At 38.4% G+C, this 16,184-nt stretch overlaps 1 protein-coding gene across 1 annotated transcript in view; it reads left to right on the forward strand.

Moving 5' to 3' along the window:
* UGGT2 (UDP-glucose glycoprotein glucosyltransferase 2) overlaps positions 1 to 16,184 on the forward strand; it is a 991,813-nt gene that overhangs the window by 942,536 nt on the left and 33,093 nt on the right. The window contains exon 37 of the mRNA XM_053707835.1: positions 13,386 to 13,502. Coding sequence (XP_053563810.1) covers positions 13,386 to 13,502 — 117 coding nt within the window. The remainder of the gene's footprint in view (positions 1 to 13,385; positions 13,503 to 16,184) is intronic.

Genomic DNA, 16,184 nt, shown 5'->3' on the forward strand with positions numbered 1-16,184 from the left:
TCTATAAGAGATATGAGAATAATGTCTGCACTGTAAACATAATTAGGACAATGTGAACTAATTTGGTCCTTGTGTACAGTGGTTTGCTTAACTGTTAGTTCTTTCTTTCTTCCATTCGACACTCTCAAAAAGCTTACTTCTAGAGTTAGCGTGAGAGCAATAAATACCGCTCCGCTTGTAATCTGGCCCTGTCTGGGCTTTTTATGGTGTTATTTTTATTACAGTGTGTGGGATGTTTGACTTTTCGGGGCCCGTTTTGCCACTTTTTATTTCTTAGGTTGCGGCCTCTTTAAATAGTCCCTGCTAAGGACCAGCATCTTAGCGCTTCTCTGTGTACACTCAGCATTACTTCAGTGCTCTCAGAGGGAGTAATATCATCGTTTTGAGGCCTTAGAACAGGACTGTTAGAGGGCTCACTAGGATGCTGGGGAGGAAGGAGTTAAAGGATTTTCACGCCATTTGCTGTGGTTTGGCATGCTACCCGCCCCTTCCTGCTTTTACTCAGTGGCCATAACGCTCCAGCAGCGTTTTTTCTACAAAGAGTGTGCTGGTACCAGAGGTGGTAAGACAATCTTATACCAGAGGAGAGGGCCTTCTGTTGTCAGCATTTGTAATTTAACATTATACACTAATTTTTGGAACTTTTGCAATTTTATTATTAATAGTTACAGCATCTATATGGCTACATGTGGTCTGTGTCCCACAATTATATAAACTTATTTACACTTATATACTTTTATATTTCCTTATATATCCTACTTAGGTTAGGCTATGTAAAGGCATTTTGAGTGATAATTTTTATTTGGGGTTATTATAATAAAGTCATTGCTTGTTATGGAGCCGCCTTCTGACTTTTTTTTATCAACCAAACAAATGTTTGCTTTGCAAGTTGTCTACTGTATGCCCACCAGCACAACTTTGCAATACTTGTTAATCTGTTTTACAGTCACAGATGACAAATCCTACTTTATCTGCAGTTTGTTCGCCTTCAGTGTATATTTTCCAAGATGGCGTTACTAATGTTTCCCCAGGTTTCAAAAAACTTTTAAAGTCTGCTATTTCTGAGGTAATGCCACCTACAATAAGTGTAAATCTAATTCCTCAGGGGCCTGTAGTAGTCAGGAAGTGTCTCCTGTTACTACAGCTATCAGACAGGCTCAAATATGTGATTCTGACAGATCTTCTTCTCTTTCTGAGGGGGAACTTTCTTTGGATGATTTATCTTCACCCTCAGAAACAAGGGTTTGCCTACTCGACTCACAAGGGTATCCATTCGGGGAGAAATAATAGATTGACTCTCCATGACACTGCTTCTGACAGAACAATACAAACTCAAGCTGCAATCAGCTTGCAGGAATCTACAGTCTATTCCTCATCCTAGAATTGCTCAATGTATGGAGGTAGTGGGTCTTATGGTGGCAGCATCAGATGCCATTCCATTTGCAAGATTTAATTTGCATCTGCTACAAATATCCATGCTAAGGCAGTGGAATGGCAATCACTCGAACCTGTCTCAAAAAATTCATTTGGAGTCAAGCAATCTCTGTCTTGGATATCCCCACTCCAGTGGCTCAGGAGATGAGTTTCCTGCATCCATCTTGGGAAATAATCACCACTGAAGCCAGTTTGTCAGCTTGGGGAGCAGTCTGGAGATTCTTCACTCTCAGGGAAGTATGGTCCTCTCTGTACACTTTTAATAAATGTATTGTAACTCGGTGTGATCTTCAGGGCTCTTCAGGCTTGGCCTCTCCTCTCTTCAGTTCCTTTCATTCGCTTTCAATCAGACATTACTGTGGTGGTCTATATCAATCATCAAGGGGGCACCCGTAGTGCTTTAGTGAAGACAGAGGTTTCGTGTATCATGAATTGGCAAAAGGTACTCCGGTGTACAATCTCAGCTATTTTCATTCCTAGGGTAAACAACTGAGAAGTGAATTTAAATAAGTCCAATATGCACAAGCACCAAGGTAATTCCCACTTCTGGGGTTGCAAAAATTGTTTGCAGGTGTGCAAGCTAACAGACCTGCACCATGGTCTGAAAAAATTCAAAAGAAAATAATTTAGCAGCACCACCAATTAGTGTAAAAATATTACTTTATTGTGCCAACTAAAACAGACAACGTTTCGGACTGGTGTCCTTAATCATGTCTAACATAAAACATTTAAAACCAACCTTAAATAGACCAAAGCTCCGCCTACCACACATACTTCCACCTGTTTTAACCCTTAACCATCATTTTCTGAACTAAATGCCAACTAGTGGCCAAATTATGTATTATTTAGATCCATATTCAAAGAAAACCATTAGAAATCTAAAGGAGTTTGTCAAAATGATCACAATTCATTTTATGATTTAATTCTTAATTTCTAATTTATACTTTTTATTATTTTATTTTTGTTATTCACTGGCATATACCCCAATCAATTTCCCTATTCATTCCATTAGGTGTCATAGTCCCTAACTCATGTATCTAATATAATTCCCTGTACTTTAGTGTTTTTATTCTATTCCCCCCTCTCCTAGGTGTTCTTATATGTTCAAGTACCTGGAATCTGAGTTGATTTATTTGATGTCCAGCCATAATAAAATGGCTGGACACAGGGGCCTCTAAATTACCCGTCCTGATATTACTTTTGTGTTGGTTAATACGCTCCCGTACCTAACGGGTGGTCTCGCCAACATACCCCAGCCCACATGGACACTTAATTAGGTATACTACAAACTTAGAATTACATGTAAAATAATCCTTCAACTTATATTTTTGCCTGTATAAGGGTGGGTACAAATCAGGCCTTTGATGATGCTGTTACAATTTTGGCAACTTAGGCATGGAAAGCATCCCCAATTCTTCTCCCCAATATAACCTTGAATAACATTTTTCTTTGGACCCACATCTGCCTTTACCAATACATCTTTAAGGTTCTTATCCCTTCTAAATGCAGTCATAGGGGGACGTAGGAACTCCTTCACATGTGGATTGGAAATCTGCAAAATATGCCAATGTTTTCTCAACACTTTCTTTATTTGACTACTCCAGGGAGAATATCCATTTACAAAAATAATTTTTGCATTACTTCTGGTTTTTATTTTCTCTTTAAGTAGCTCAGTCCTAGGGATTTGCAATACATCTCTAATTCCCTGTTGAATAATATCTGTCGGATATCCTCTCTGTTTGAAGTGTTCACCCATTTCCAGCAACCTTTCTTTAACCAAATTTTCATCAGAGACAATCCGCCTCACACGCATGAATTGGCTTCTGGGTAGACTCTTCAACAGAGCAGGGGGATGCAAAAGATTGTTATAGTCTGTTTTTTAAAAAGATCCACAGCTAACATACCATCTTTTTTATTCACAGTGGTGTCCAGAAAGTCAATTCTTTCTTCACTCACAATCAATTTAAATTTGATAGAAGTTAAGATCTTTCACAAATTGCTCAAGGGTTCCAATGTCCCACAACCAAATGCCGAAAATATCATCTATATAGCGCCACTATGTGGCGCCACATAGATGAAATATTCTTCAAAGGTATTCATGAATATATTGGCATAGGTTGGGGCGACATTGGAACCCATAGCTGTACCCTGTAATTGCAGATAGACATTGTCTTGAAACAGGAAAAAATTACATCTAAGGACAATACTCAAAAGATCCAAAATAAATGTTTGATGTCTCTCATCTATGTTCAAATCCTGTATTAAACACCTATTTACTGAATACCTTTGAGCTTAAGAGGGATTTGCAATGCTTTTATAAATCCCTTAAATTGAAATGTCATTTTTCAGATGCAAATGTTGTGAATTTAGATCAGGCCACCTGTAATGAAGATTCATATAATATGTTTGGGTTAAAAACACTGGGTTTACACAATAAAAGTAATTTCACGCCACAAATAGTGAACTCAGGTGTTAACACTTTCATTCAGTTAGTGGAACATGACATTGAGAATTTATGTAAAAAAGTTGAAAGGAATTACTCCAAACATCCATATAGGATTAATAACTTTAATAGAGAGGATAGGGGTAACCTAAAGAGCCTTAAGGAAAATAACAAACTTATTTTTAAAGAAGCTGACAAGGGTGGTCCCTTGGTGATTCTTAAAAAGGATTAGTATATACAAGAGATTATGGGTCAATTGGCAGATGAAGATGTGTATCAATTGTTATCAACTAATCCAATTTATAAAATCAAAAAAGAGCTGGAAACGTGTAATGAGAGCGCAAAAAATTGATTGATTGATAACAAAACAACTAGGTTTATTCATTTTATTATGGCTGGACATCAAATAAATTATCTCAGATTCCAGGTACTTGAACATATAAGAACACCTAGGAGTGGGGGGAATAGAATAAAAACACTAAAGTACAGGGAATTATATTGGATACATGAGTTAGGTACTATGACACCTAATGGAATGAATAGGGAAATGGATTGGGGTATATGCCAGTGAATAATAAAAATAAAATAATAAAAAGTATAAATTAGAAATTAAGAATTAAATACTAAAATGAATTGTGATAATTTTGACTAACTCCTTTAGATTTCTAATGGTTTTCTTTGAATATGGATCTAAATAATACATAATTTGGCCACTAGTTGGCAATTAGTTCAGAAAATGATGGTTAAGGGTTAAAACATGTAGAGGTATGTTTGGTAGGCGGAGCTTTGGTCTATTTAAGGTTGGTTTTAAATGTTTTATGTTAGACATGATTAAGGACACCAGTCCGAAACGTTGTCTGTTTTAGTTGGCACAATAAAGTAATATTTTTACACTAATTGGTGGTGCTGCTAAATTATTTTCTTGAGAAGTGAATTTACTGAGTCATGAGAACGTATACTATATACTATAGAATGGTCTCTCAACCTGAAAATGTTTGACCAGATAGTTCTTCACTTGGGGCTGCCAGAAATAGATTTGATGGCATCTCATCTGAACCACACACTACCCAGATACTTGCTGAGGTTGAGAAATCCACTGGCAGCATTGATAAATGCCCTAGCACAACCTACTTTATCTGTTTCCAGCAACTGTGCTTCTTATGCGAGTGGTTGCTCGAGTCGAGCAGGAAGAGATTTCAGCAATATTGATAGCTCCTGCGTGGCCACACAGGGTGTGGTAAGCAGATCTGGTCCAGATGTTCAGTGCTCCTCTGTGGTATCTCCCTCAATGTCCAGATCTACAATCTCAAGGGCCATTCTTTTATAAAAACCATCAATCTCTCAATTTAACAGCCTGGCGATTGAACACTTAATTCTCTCTGAGAGGTTTCTCTGAATCTTTGATAGAAGCCTTTTACAAGAAAGATTTACTACAAGGTGTGGAAGATTTATTTTGCTTGGTGTTCTGATCAAGGATATATGTGGCATTTGGTTAGAATTCCTTGTATTTTTCTATTCCTTCAGGATAGCCTCTACAAGGGCTTATCATCAAGTACTGTTAAGAGTCATGTTTCTGCTCTTTCTGTTCTGTTGCATAGGAAACTTGTTCAGACTTCTGATATGCAAGCATTTGTTCAGGCCTTGGTTAGAATTTGTCCTGTTAATAAGCATGTTTCTCCTCCATGGAGTTTGAATTAATTTCTGAGAGTTCTACAATCTCCTCCTTTTAAAACCCATGCATTTTATAGATAATCACTTGTAATTTTGGAAAGATTTGTTTTTACTTGCTATTTCCTCACCTAGGATGGTTTCCGAATTTTCAGCTCTTTCTTGTGAGCCTCCATATTTGATTTTTCACCAGGACAGGGGGTAGTGTTATGTACCTTAATATAAAATAGATGAACAAAGTGATGTGGACAGTAAATGCCGGGCTATAAATAACATAAGAGTGAGGTCAATAGAAAATACTGAAGTAAGGTAGCATCCTGTAACATCGGTGAGAGTTGTAACAGTAGGGGAATAACAAGTTACCAACATGTTTAAAACCCCTAAGATGTGCACATATGCTCTAAGTAGCTTAATTCTTTATTCAGCATGTTATGAATACACGCACCATGAAGAAAGTCACAGCGGTACCTGATTGTCTAAACTGACCGCCAGCTCCACTGGTATCGGCGTGTCAGTTCACAACCCAAGTATACAGAGCCGTAGCTACAACAAAAAAGAGCTTCACTCACCCACTTATTAATACAGGGCTTGAAGGTCCTCCGGTCCGGATTAGGAATGTAAGGGCTGTTTCTTTATGGTGTTAGCGAGTGGCAGAGTAACATAATAGCACATTTCCTTCTCGCACCATCCAACCAGCTGAATCCGGTCACGTGACTGTGGCAGGACCAATAGTTCAGCAGAGCAGTTCAAGATGATGATGTCACCAGCTTCCAAAAAACTCGGCTGCAGTTGAATGACAGTCACAGCTAAGGCTTTAAGGCTGAGCGGTTCCCTGAAGTCCTCTTAATAAGGTGGTGGCGTTCCCTCAGCACATATTGTCAAGTATATAAGGTTCATTGATGACCTGCTAATTGTGTGGTCCTCTGACCAAGAACAAGGAGAACGTTTTGTGGGAGACCTGAATAAAAACACTTTGGGGATCCAATTCACCTATGAATGGCGTAATGAAAGTATCAACTTCCTAGATATGTCTCTGAGAGGTATGAAGTCAGCAGGTAAGGTGATCTCTACTCTTTTCAGGAAGCCCATTGCTGGGAACAGTCTACTGCACGCACGGAGCAGTCATCCCAGGAATGTCTTTAGAGGCATAGCCAAGGGTCAATTCATGAGGGCAAAAAGAAACTGTAACCTGAATGGTTCCTTCCGGGAAGAGAGTAGAAATTTAAGTCAGAGATTAAGAAATAGAGGCTACCCAAAAAGAGTGGTTGACAGAGCCTTTATAGAAGTACAGCATATGAATAGAGATTCTATGCTCACCGAAATGTCCAGGACCTCGCAGAGGAGTAGGTCAACTGACCAACCCCAACGAAGATTTGTGACTTGCTTTTCAAATAATTATGATCTGATGTAATTATGTTTGTTTTTTACACTAGCAAGTATAGAACTTTCAGAATAACCCCTCCTGTGGCACCCAAATAGGATGGGTATTAACTTTATGCATATAATATTAGGTATGTATTGATTATACATTTATATCTATTCATTCATGTACTGTCTATCATTCTGACTTAGAGGTATTTTAGCGTGTTTTAGTATGCCTAAAGAATCCCACTGTTACTAAACCAAATTTATTTAAATTAAAACCAATTTAAACTAAAATTATTTTGATATCTTGAGGTGTCCATATAGGTTAGTTTATGCTTGTATTTAACCTCCTTAATATGCCACAAAAAACAAACTAAATTTGACAACTGTGTCCAGGTACAAATGAGTTCAATAGTTGTATCCTTATATTGTTTCTAAGGGTTAATCCTTAGCCAATCCTTTTTATGTTTTAACCTATCAGAGTGTGGTAGATGATTTAAAAGCCAGCTACAGATGTATCTAATTTGAGTTTATGATTACGGTGTTCTAACACCGAAACCGGTCAGACGTTTTACTGATTGTTCAAGGATTATTTTTGGCCATCTTCTATGTTTATTTTAACTTTATACCCAATAAAGTTTGATGTTTTATTTTTTCTATACCAAGGCTTTTTGGACTTCTCTTTTTTTCTATGTTATGTAACTTGTCTAGTTTTTTGCCTAAGGTAGTCTCTCAAGAGAATATCAGGAGATTGTTGTAGAGTCTTTTATGTCAAAATCCAAAATCTACAAAGGAGAGATTATTGCAAAATTTGGATGCGGTCAGGGCTTTAAAGTTCTATTTGCAGACAATTTAGGATTTTCATCAGTCTTCAAGTTTGTTTTGTTTTCAGGCAAACGTTAGGCCATAAGGCCACTTCTGTTACTCAAGTTTCTTAGTTGAAGAGTTTGATTCACAGAACTCACTTGGATGCAGGACAATTGCTGCCCTTAACGACACACGTCGTACAGGGTACGTCACACACAAACTGGTCTCTAAAGACCAGCGACATACCCTGTACGTCGTTAAGGGTTTCAAGTGGCTGGAAGCGATCCTGATCGCTTCCAGATGCTTTCAAGGTATTTCTGTGATGCCTCGATATTGAGGCATCACTGCAATACCTTTTTTGGCACACTCATGCTGAGAGGGCCACTCTGTGGCCCTCTCTGCATTGGCCAGCGATGGTGCCGATCGTTGGTAGGTGGGAGCCATTTCAAGGAGGCGGGTGGGCGACTCATCGCTGGGGAACTTCCTTCCGGACAGCAGATCTTGATGTCGGGTGCGTGCGGGAGGTTAAGGGTGAGCTGCCAGTACCCAAAATGGTGGGGAATAGTTAGTGGGGGGAGGGTTAGAGAGCTCTTTGGGGGGGGGGCTGATCAGGGAGGTTGGGGGCTAAGGGGGGATCCTACACAGCAGAATATGATTTTTATTTTATTTTTAAATAATAAAAAAAACAAAAAAACTTATTTTAGTACTGGCAGACTTTCTGCCAGTACTTAAGATGGCGGGGACAACTGTGGGATGGGGGAGGGAAGAGTGCTGTTTGGGAGGGATCAGGGGGTGTGATGTGTCAGGTGGGAGGCTGATCTCTACACTAAAGCTAAAATTAACCCATCAAGCTCCCTACAAGCTACCTAATTAACCCCGTCACTGCTGGGCATAATACAAGTGTGGTGCGCAGCGGCATTTAGCGGCCTTCTAATTACCAAAAAGTAAGTTCAAAGCCATATATGTCTGCTATTTCTGAACAAAGGGGATCCCAGAGAAGCATTTACAACCATTTGTGCCATAATTGCACAATCTGTTTGTATATAATTTCAGTGAGGCATCACTGCAATACCTTTTTTGGCACACTTCTGCTGATCGTTGGTGGGTGGGAGCCATTTCAAGGAGGCGGATGGGCGGCTCATCGCTGGGGAACTTCCTTCCGGACAGCAGATCTTGATGTTGGGTGCGAGCGGGAGGTTAAGGGGCGGGTCTAGCACAACATAAAAAATCAAAGTGCTTGGAGAGAGTGCTGGGAGAGGGTGGTGGGTGGCAGAGGAGTGGGGGGATACTTTTAAAAAGCGATCGGGGAGAGGGAGGGTATAGAGGGGGGAGCTACACTACAGAAAAAGTGAGTTTTTTTTTTAAAAAAAAAGATAAAAATTTTATTGCAAAGTCGGTACTGGCAGACAGTTGCCAGTACCCAAAATGGTGGGGAATAGTTAGTGGGGGGAGGGTTAGAGAGCTCTTGGGGGGGGGGGATAAGGGAGGTTGGGGGCTAAGGGGGGGTCCTACACAGCAGAACATGATTTTTTTTTTTTTTTTTTTTTTTTTTTTAAATAATAAAAAAAACACACAAAAAAATATTTTAGTACTGGCAGATTTTCTTCCAGTACTTAAGATGGCGGGGACAACTGTGGGGTGGGGGAGGGAAGAGAGCTGTTTGGGAGGGATCAGGGTGTGTGATGTGTCAGGTGGGAGGCTGATCTCTACACTAAAGCTAAAATTACTCCTCAAGCTCCCTACAAGCTACCTAATTAACCCTGTCACTGCTGGGCATAATACAAGTGTGGTGCCCAGCGGCATTTAGCGGCCTTCTAATTAATGCCAAAGTCATATATGTCTGCTATTTATGAACAAAGGGGATCCCAGAGAAGCATTTACAACCATTTGTGCCATAATTGCACAAGCTGTTTGTATATAGGTTCAGTGAGAAACCCAAAGTTAGTGAAAAAGTTATCAATTTTTTTTATTTGATTGCATTTGGCGGTGAAATGGTGGCATGAAATATATCAAAATGGGCCTAAATCAATACTTTGGGTTGACTACTACACTACCCTAAAGCTAAAATTTACCCTACAAGCTCCCTGCAAGCTGCCTAATTAACCTCTTCACTGCTGGGCCTAATACAAATGTGATGCACAGCGGCATTTAGCAGCCTTCTAATTACCAAAAAGCAATGCCAAAGCCATATATGTCTGCTATTTCTGAAAAAAGGGGATCCCAGAGAAGCATTTACAACTATTTGTGCCATAATTGCACAAGCTGTTTGTAAATAATTTCAGTGAGAAACCTAAAGTTTGTGAAAAAGTGAACAATTTTTTTTATTTGATCGCATTTGGCAGTGAAATGGTGGCATGAAATATTCCAAAATGGGCCTAGATCAATACTTTGGGTTGTCTACTAAAAAAAAAAATTACATCTCAAGGGATATTCAGGGATTCCTGAATGATATCAGTGTTCCAATGTAACTCGCTAATTTTGAGAAAAAAAATGGTTTGGTAATAGCAAAGTGCTACTTGTATTTATTGCCCTATAACTTGCAAAAAAAGCAAAGAACATGTAAACATTGGGTATTTCTAAACTCAGGACAAAATTTAGAAACTATTTAGCATTGGTATTTTATGGTGGTTGTAGATGTGCAACAGAATTTGGGGGTCAAAGTTAGAAAAAGTGCATTTTTTCATCATATTTTATATTTTATTATGGTAAATTATAAGATATGATGAAAATATATATAATATGTGTGGGTACAGTAAATGAGTAAGAGGAAAATTACAGCTAAACACAAACACAGCAGAAATGTAAAAATAGCCCTGGTACTTAAGGGAAAGAAATTGAAAAATGGCCTTGTCCTTAAGGGGTTAAGAATTATAGCTCATTCAACGTGTTCTGTTTCTACTTCCTGGGTTTTCAAGAATGAGGCTTCTGTGGAACAAATTTGAAACGCTGCTAATTGGTCATCTTTGGCAGGAAGCTTCTTGAGGCGGTGGTTTCTGGTAAATAGGTGTCTACCTTTTCTTTTTTTTTGTCCCATCCATTTTTTAGTGGATTCCACTGCTTTTGATATAGCTTCCCAAGAGTGAGGACTCGTGGACTTTCACCACCTTAACCCCTTAATGACCATAGCACTTTTCCATTTTCTGTCCGTTTGGGACCAAGGCTACTTTTACATTTTTGCGGTGTTTGTGTTTAGCTGTAATTTTCCTCTTACTCATTTACTGTACCCACACATGTTATATACCGTTTTTCTCGCCATTAAATGGACTTTCTAAAGATTCCATTATTTTCATCATATCTTATAATTTACTATAAAAAAAATTATAAAATATGAGGAAAAATTGAAAAAACCCCCACTTTTTCTAACTTTGACCCCCAAAATCTGTTACATATCTACAACCACCAAAAAACATCTATGCTAAATAGTTTCTAAATATTGTCCTGAGTTTAGATATACCCAATGTTTACATGTTCTTTGCTTTTTTTGCAAGTTATAGGGCAATAAATACAAGTAGCACTTTGTTATTTCCAAACCATTTTTTTTTTTTTCAAAATTAGCGCTAGTTACATTAGAACACTGATATCTTTCAGGAATCTCTGAATATCCATTGACATGTATATATTTTTTTTTAGTAGACAACCCAAAGTATTGATCTAGGCCCATTTTGGTATATTTCATGCCACCATTTCACCGCCAAATGCGATTAAATACAAAAAATCGTTCACTTTTTCACAAATTTTTTCACAAACTTTAGGTTTCTCACTGAAATTATTTACAAACAACTTGTGCAATTATGGCACAAATGGTTGTAAATTCTTCTCTGGGATCCCCTTTGTTCAGAAATAGCAGACATATATGGCTTTGGCGTTGCTTTTTGGTAATTAGAATGCCACTAAATGCCACTGCGCACCACACGTGTATTATGCCCAGCAGTGAAGGGGTTAATTAGGGAGCATGTAGGGAGCTTTTGGGGTAATTTTAGCTTTAGTGTAGTAGACAACCCCAAGTATTGATCTAGGCCCATTTTGGTATATTGCATGCCACCATTTCACCGCCAAATGCGATCAAATTAAAAAAAACATTACATTTTTCACAATTTTAGGTTTCTCACTGAAATCATTTGCAAACAGCTTGTGCAGTTATGGCACAAATGGTTGTAAATGCTTCTCTGGGATCCCCTTTGTTCAGAAATAGCAGACATATATGGCTTTGGCGTTGCTTTTTGGTATTTTGAAGGCCGCTAAATGCCGCTGCTCATCACACGTGTATTATGGCTAGCAGTGAAGGGGTTAATTAGGTAGCTTGTAGGGAGCTTGCAGGGTTAATATTAGATTTAGTGTAGAGCTCAGCCTCCCACCTGAAACATCAGACCCCCTGATCCCTCCCAAACAGCTCTCTTCCCTCCCCCACCCCACAATTGTCCCCGCCATCTTAAGTACTGGCACGCGCGCGCGTCCGTGCGCGCCCCCGATCCCGCCCCCCTCGACGTCACACGACACACCGATGGCCGCCCACCCGTCTCCCAAGTCGGCTCCCACCCACCAACGATACCGGCCATCGATGTCCGGTGCAGAGAGGGCCACAGAGTGGCTCTCTCTGCATCGGATGGCCATGTAAGGTTATTGCAGGATGCCTCCATATCGAGGCATCACTGCAATAACCGGAAAGCAGCTGGAAGCGAGCAGGATCGCTTCCAGCTGCTTTCCACACCGAGGACGTGCAGGGTACGTCCTCAGGCGTTAACTGCCTTTTTTTTGAGGACGTACCCTGCACGTCCTCGGTCATTAAGGGGTTAAGAAAGAAAACAAAATGTATTCTTACCTGATAACATTTTTCTTTGTGGGGAGAGTCCATGAACCCACCCATGTTCCGTGTTAGTGGTATTTTTAATTGCACATCTTTACTATCTTTCTTACTTTCCTTTTCCTATCCTTGGCTATACGTAATACTGGAAGGGTAAGCAAAATAGGAGCAATATTTTGAAAGCTCTGGTATAGGGTGTCTTTGCCTCCTCTTGGTGACAAGGTGATGTACTTGCCAAAAGTAGATACTCATGGACTCTCGCCACCAATAAATTAATTTATCAGGTAAGAATAATGTTTGCTTTTCTGTTTAATAGTTATGCGAGACGGTTGTTCTGTTACAGTAGTTTTAAAAATTCTCATCACGTCTTTTGTTTAGTTCTTAGCAGTCTTTTAACTGCTTCGTCATTTAACTTCTTTACATTCTTGATAAAATTATAAAATTCTTGATCATTCACAAGTTATCATAATTGTGGGGAATTACGGAGAGCATTATAAACATGTGTATTAGTAATCAGATATTATTTTCAGTATTTTTTATTTTTAAGTTTTGAAAACAAATTGATGTTGTGTTTACAATAGTGATTGCATGTAAAAATGAAATCATATGCCCTAGATCACATCTCAGTTGTAAGCTTAAAAACTGCATTGTATTTGTTTTGCATATTTGAAATATGCAAATGTGTAATTTTTCCACTCTACCCCCAAAAAATAATTCTTATATTGGTTGGTGCAATACAGGCACTCATGGGCTGTATGACTTGAGCCATAAGGTGCAATGTAAAGCGGGCTAATTCACAGTACTAGAAGTAGCACATTCGAGTGAGTACATTTTTATTAAACAATGTTTTTTTTTTTTATTTCATAGGATTTACCAAACAATATGATTCACCAAGTAGCAATTAAATCGCTACCTCAGGAATGGCTCTGGTGTGAAACCTGGTGTGATGACAAGAGCAAAGACAAAGCCAAAACTATTGACTTGGTGAGTGTGTGTACTTTCCTGAGGAATTTCTATGTTAATTAAAATGTAGCTCAAATGAGAAACACAAAACTTTATTTGTTAGCCCCCTTTGGATTTTATTAGAAATGTGCCCACAGGAGGAAATTGTTACCATTTATATGACCTGTTTGATTATGTAAAAGTACAACCAGAATTTATTATGTTCAGGTAGTTAATAAATTATATATATATATATATCAGTGACGTCAGAGGCTAGTGAGGCACATATATGAACCCAACAGAGGCAGCTTAAATTTATGGTTAAATTGGCAGGTTGCTGGTCTAATTAACTGCTAATATTAAATTTGCTTCATTCTTTTGGTATATTTTGTTGAAGGATATGCAGCAATATATATATTTACAGTATATAAACATACACACATAAAGCTATATATTGCAGGGTCATAATTGCAGGATACACTCCAGCCAAATTTTCATTATAGACATAGGAGTTAGTTCTTATCAGGGATTTTTTTTATCAACCATATTTCTAAATGGAAATTTATTGTGATTGTCCCCTTAACCTATGTATTGAGGATTGATCTTATTTGTATTTGTAGAACTGTTAAAATGGAGGGAGAAGTTTTTCTGATCAAATTTGATATTTTTCTATCTGCTTTGGTTAGTGGGGAGACTTTCTTTGCATTCAGCAAAGCCCAAATGCAAGTACATTTGGAATCATTTAAAAACTGGTTATATCTTCATTCCACAACAAACAATAGGAAGTGGACAGAATATCCCAGAGGTTTTAGTGTCCTGTATTTAACCAGGGCTCTGCTTTAGGGGTGCATTCATTTCCACCATAAACCTAATATACAGTATATTACCCTTAAAGCTGACCAGTCTGAGGGCATGAAATGCCATATAACTTGTTTTAGAAGCTCCACTTTGCTCATAGATTACTTTGAACTGATACTGAATTCCCCTAGAAAACACAGGACTTGTTTACCAACAAATTCACTGAGCTTAAGTTCAGCATTATTCTTTGCCATAATTCCTTTGAAAAATAATTTCTTTAAAAAAATATGTTTTTCTTTTTTTTAGTTTCCTAAAACATGAATGTAGTACCATATCATAACTATATGACACACAATGCATAGGAATCTGAGAAAGAAGGAGAGAGAGAGAGAAAAAGAGAGAGAGAAAGAAAGACAAAGAGAGAAAGAAGGAGAAAAGGAAATAAGGCAATATTTCCCTTCACTTTCCCCCCACTAAGTCAGAAGCAGGCCATGGTTGTATAATATCTCCTTCAAACTATGAGAGGAAAGGCTATTACCAGCTAATAACCATCAAAAGCTTTGAGAAACTAACCTGCTGTCAAAAATGCAGCAAATGTATAATGAAAATAGTACCTGCTAAACCTCCACAAACTGAGCTCCCCTCAGCCAGGGAGTTGCCAGTAAGACCTGCATACTTGCATAGGAAAGACAAACTCTGACAAAAGTAGCATAAGCATTAAAAGCAAGTCACTGTTGGGAAAAATGCATTATTGAAGCCAGGATTTCTAACTCACTGGAAATACAGTATGCAACTATGCAGTAAATAATGTATATGTAATTGTACTTGGTTTGTAAATCTACTAACACTTATAATATAGTAAATTCCGTGGCATTAACGTCAGGCAATATGCTATCTTGGCAATTGGCACATCTGAGTGATATATATTCTGCATGATTCCTAGAAACATCCAAAATATCTACATGAACAATGATTAATAAATCTGATTAAGACAGTTTAAGATATCTGGCTGGCCTGCTTTGATATTTCTCATTTTCACCATGCTCGGATTTTAAATGCATGGTTTATGCTCTAAAATGTGTAATAAGCCTCTTTCTGCTCTGTGTAGATTCTAAAACAATTTCCTTGTGTACTCATATTTAAAAGGGACAATAAGCACTATATCTATATTATTACAGTGCAATAAATAATATATATATGTTGTTTATTGTCTCTTTAAGGAAGGGTAGTGGTACACAAGGAAATATCAGTTTTATAATGCACACAGAGCTGAAAGAGGCTTATTACACATTTTAGAGATAAACCATGCAAAATTAGAGCATGGTGAAAATGAGAAATATCAAAGCTGGCCAGCATAGCATATTAACACACTAGGGGTTAAAACAAAGTAGTGTTGTGCTGTGCTGGGGAACTGTAGTAAAGAGCCTGGTTACAATCCTGCTCAGCCCCCATTGCAGTGCACATGAAAGAAACTCTTAATGTTATGAGCTGACCATACTTTGTGCAGCACCCTTATTGCCCTCTTACCTAGGTTCACTGTCAGATTTAAGGCTATAAATTAAGCTGCTGTCCGTTTTCTGCCTTATGTTAGAGGCTGACTGCACTGTGCTCCGGGAGGAAGGGGAGGGGACTGAATTTAGTGAGAGAAGCTGCAGCTTGCTCAGAATCAGCCCAGTAGTTTAAGAGGAAGCAGTGGCTGGGAACATTATACCCCTAAAAGCTACTATCTGGGGACAAAAAAAACCCCCAGCACTGCTCAGCACTAGTAATAACATTTAATTAAAACAGATGTAGCACAACCGGCATCCCCTAATGTCACTGCACTATTAGCACTGCTGCTAGACTACTGTTGTAGTTCAGCAGTTGTACTAATAGCACAGGGACATTGGTTATTTGTAGGAGCACAGTTTTTTTTTAAAACTTATT

Source organism: Bombina bombina, chromosome 3 (genome assembly GCF_027579735.1).
Source record: "Bombina bombina isolate aBomBom1 chromosome 3, aBomBom1.pri, whole genome shotgun sequence".
Lineage (NCBI taxonomy): Eukaryota > Metazoa > Chordata > Amphibia > Anura > Bombinatoridae > Bombina > Bombina bombina.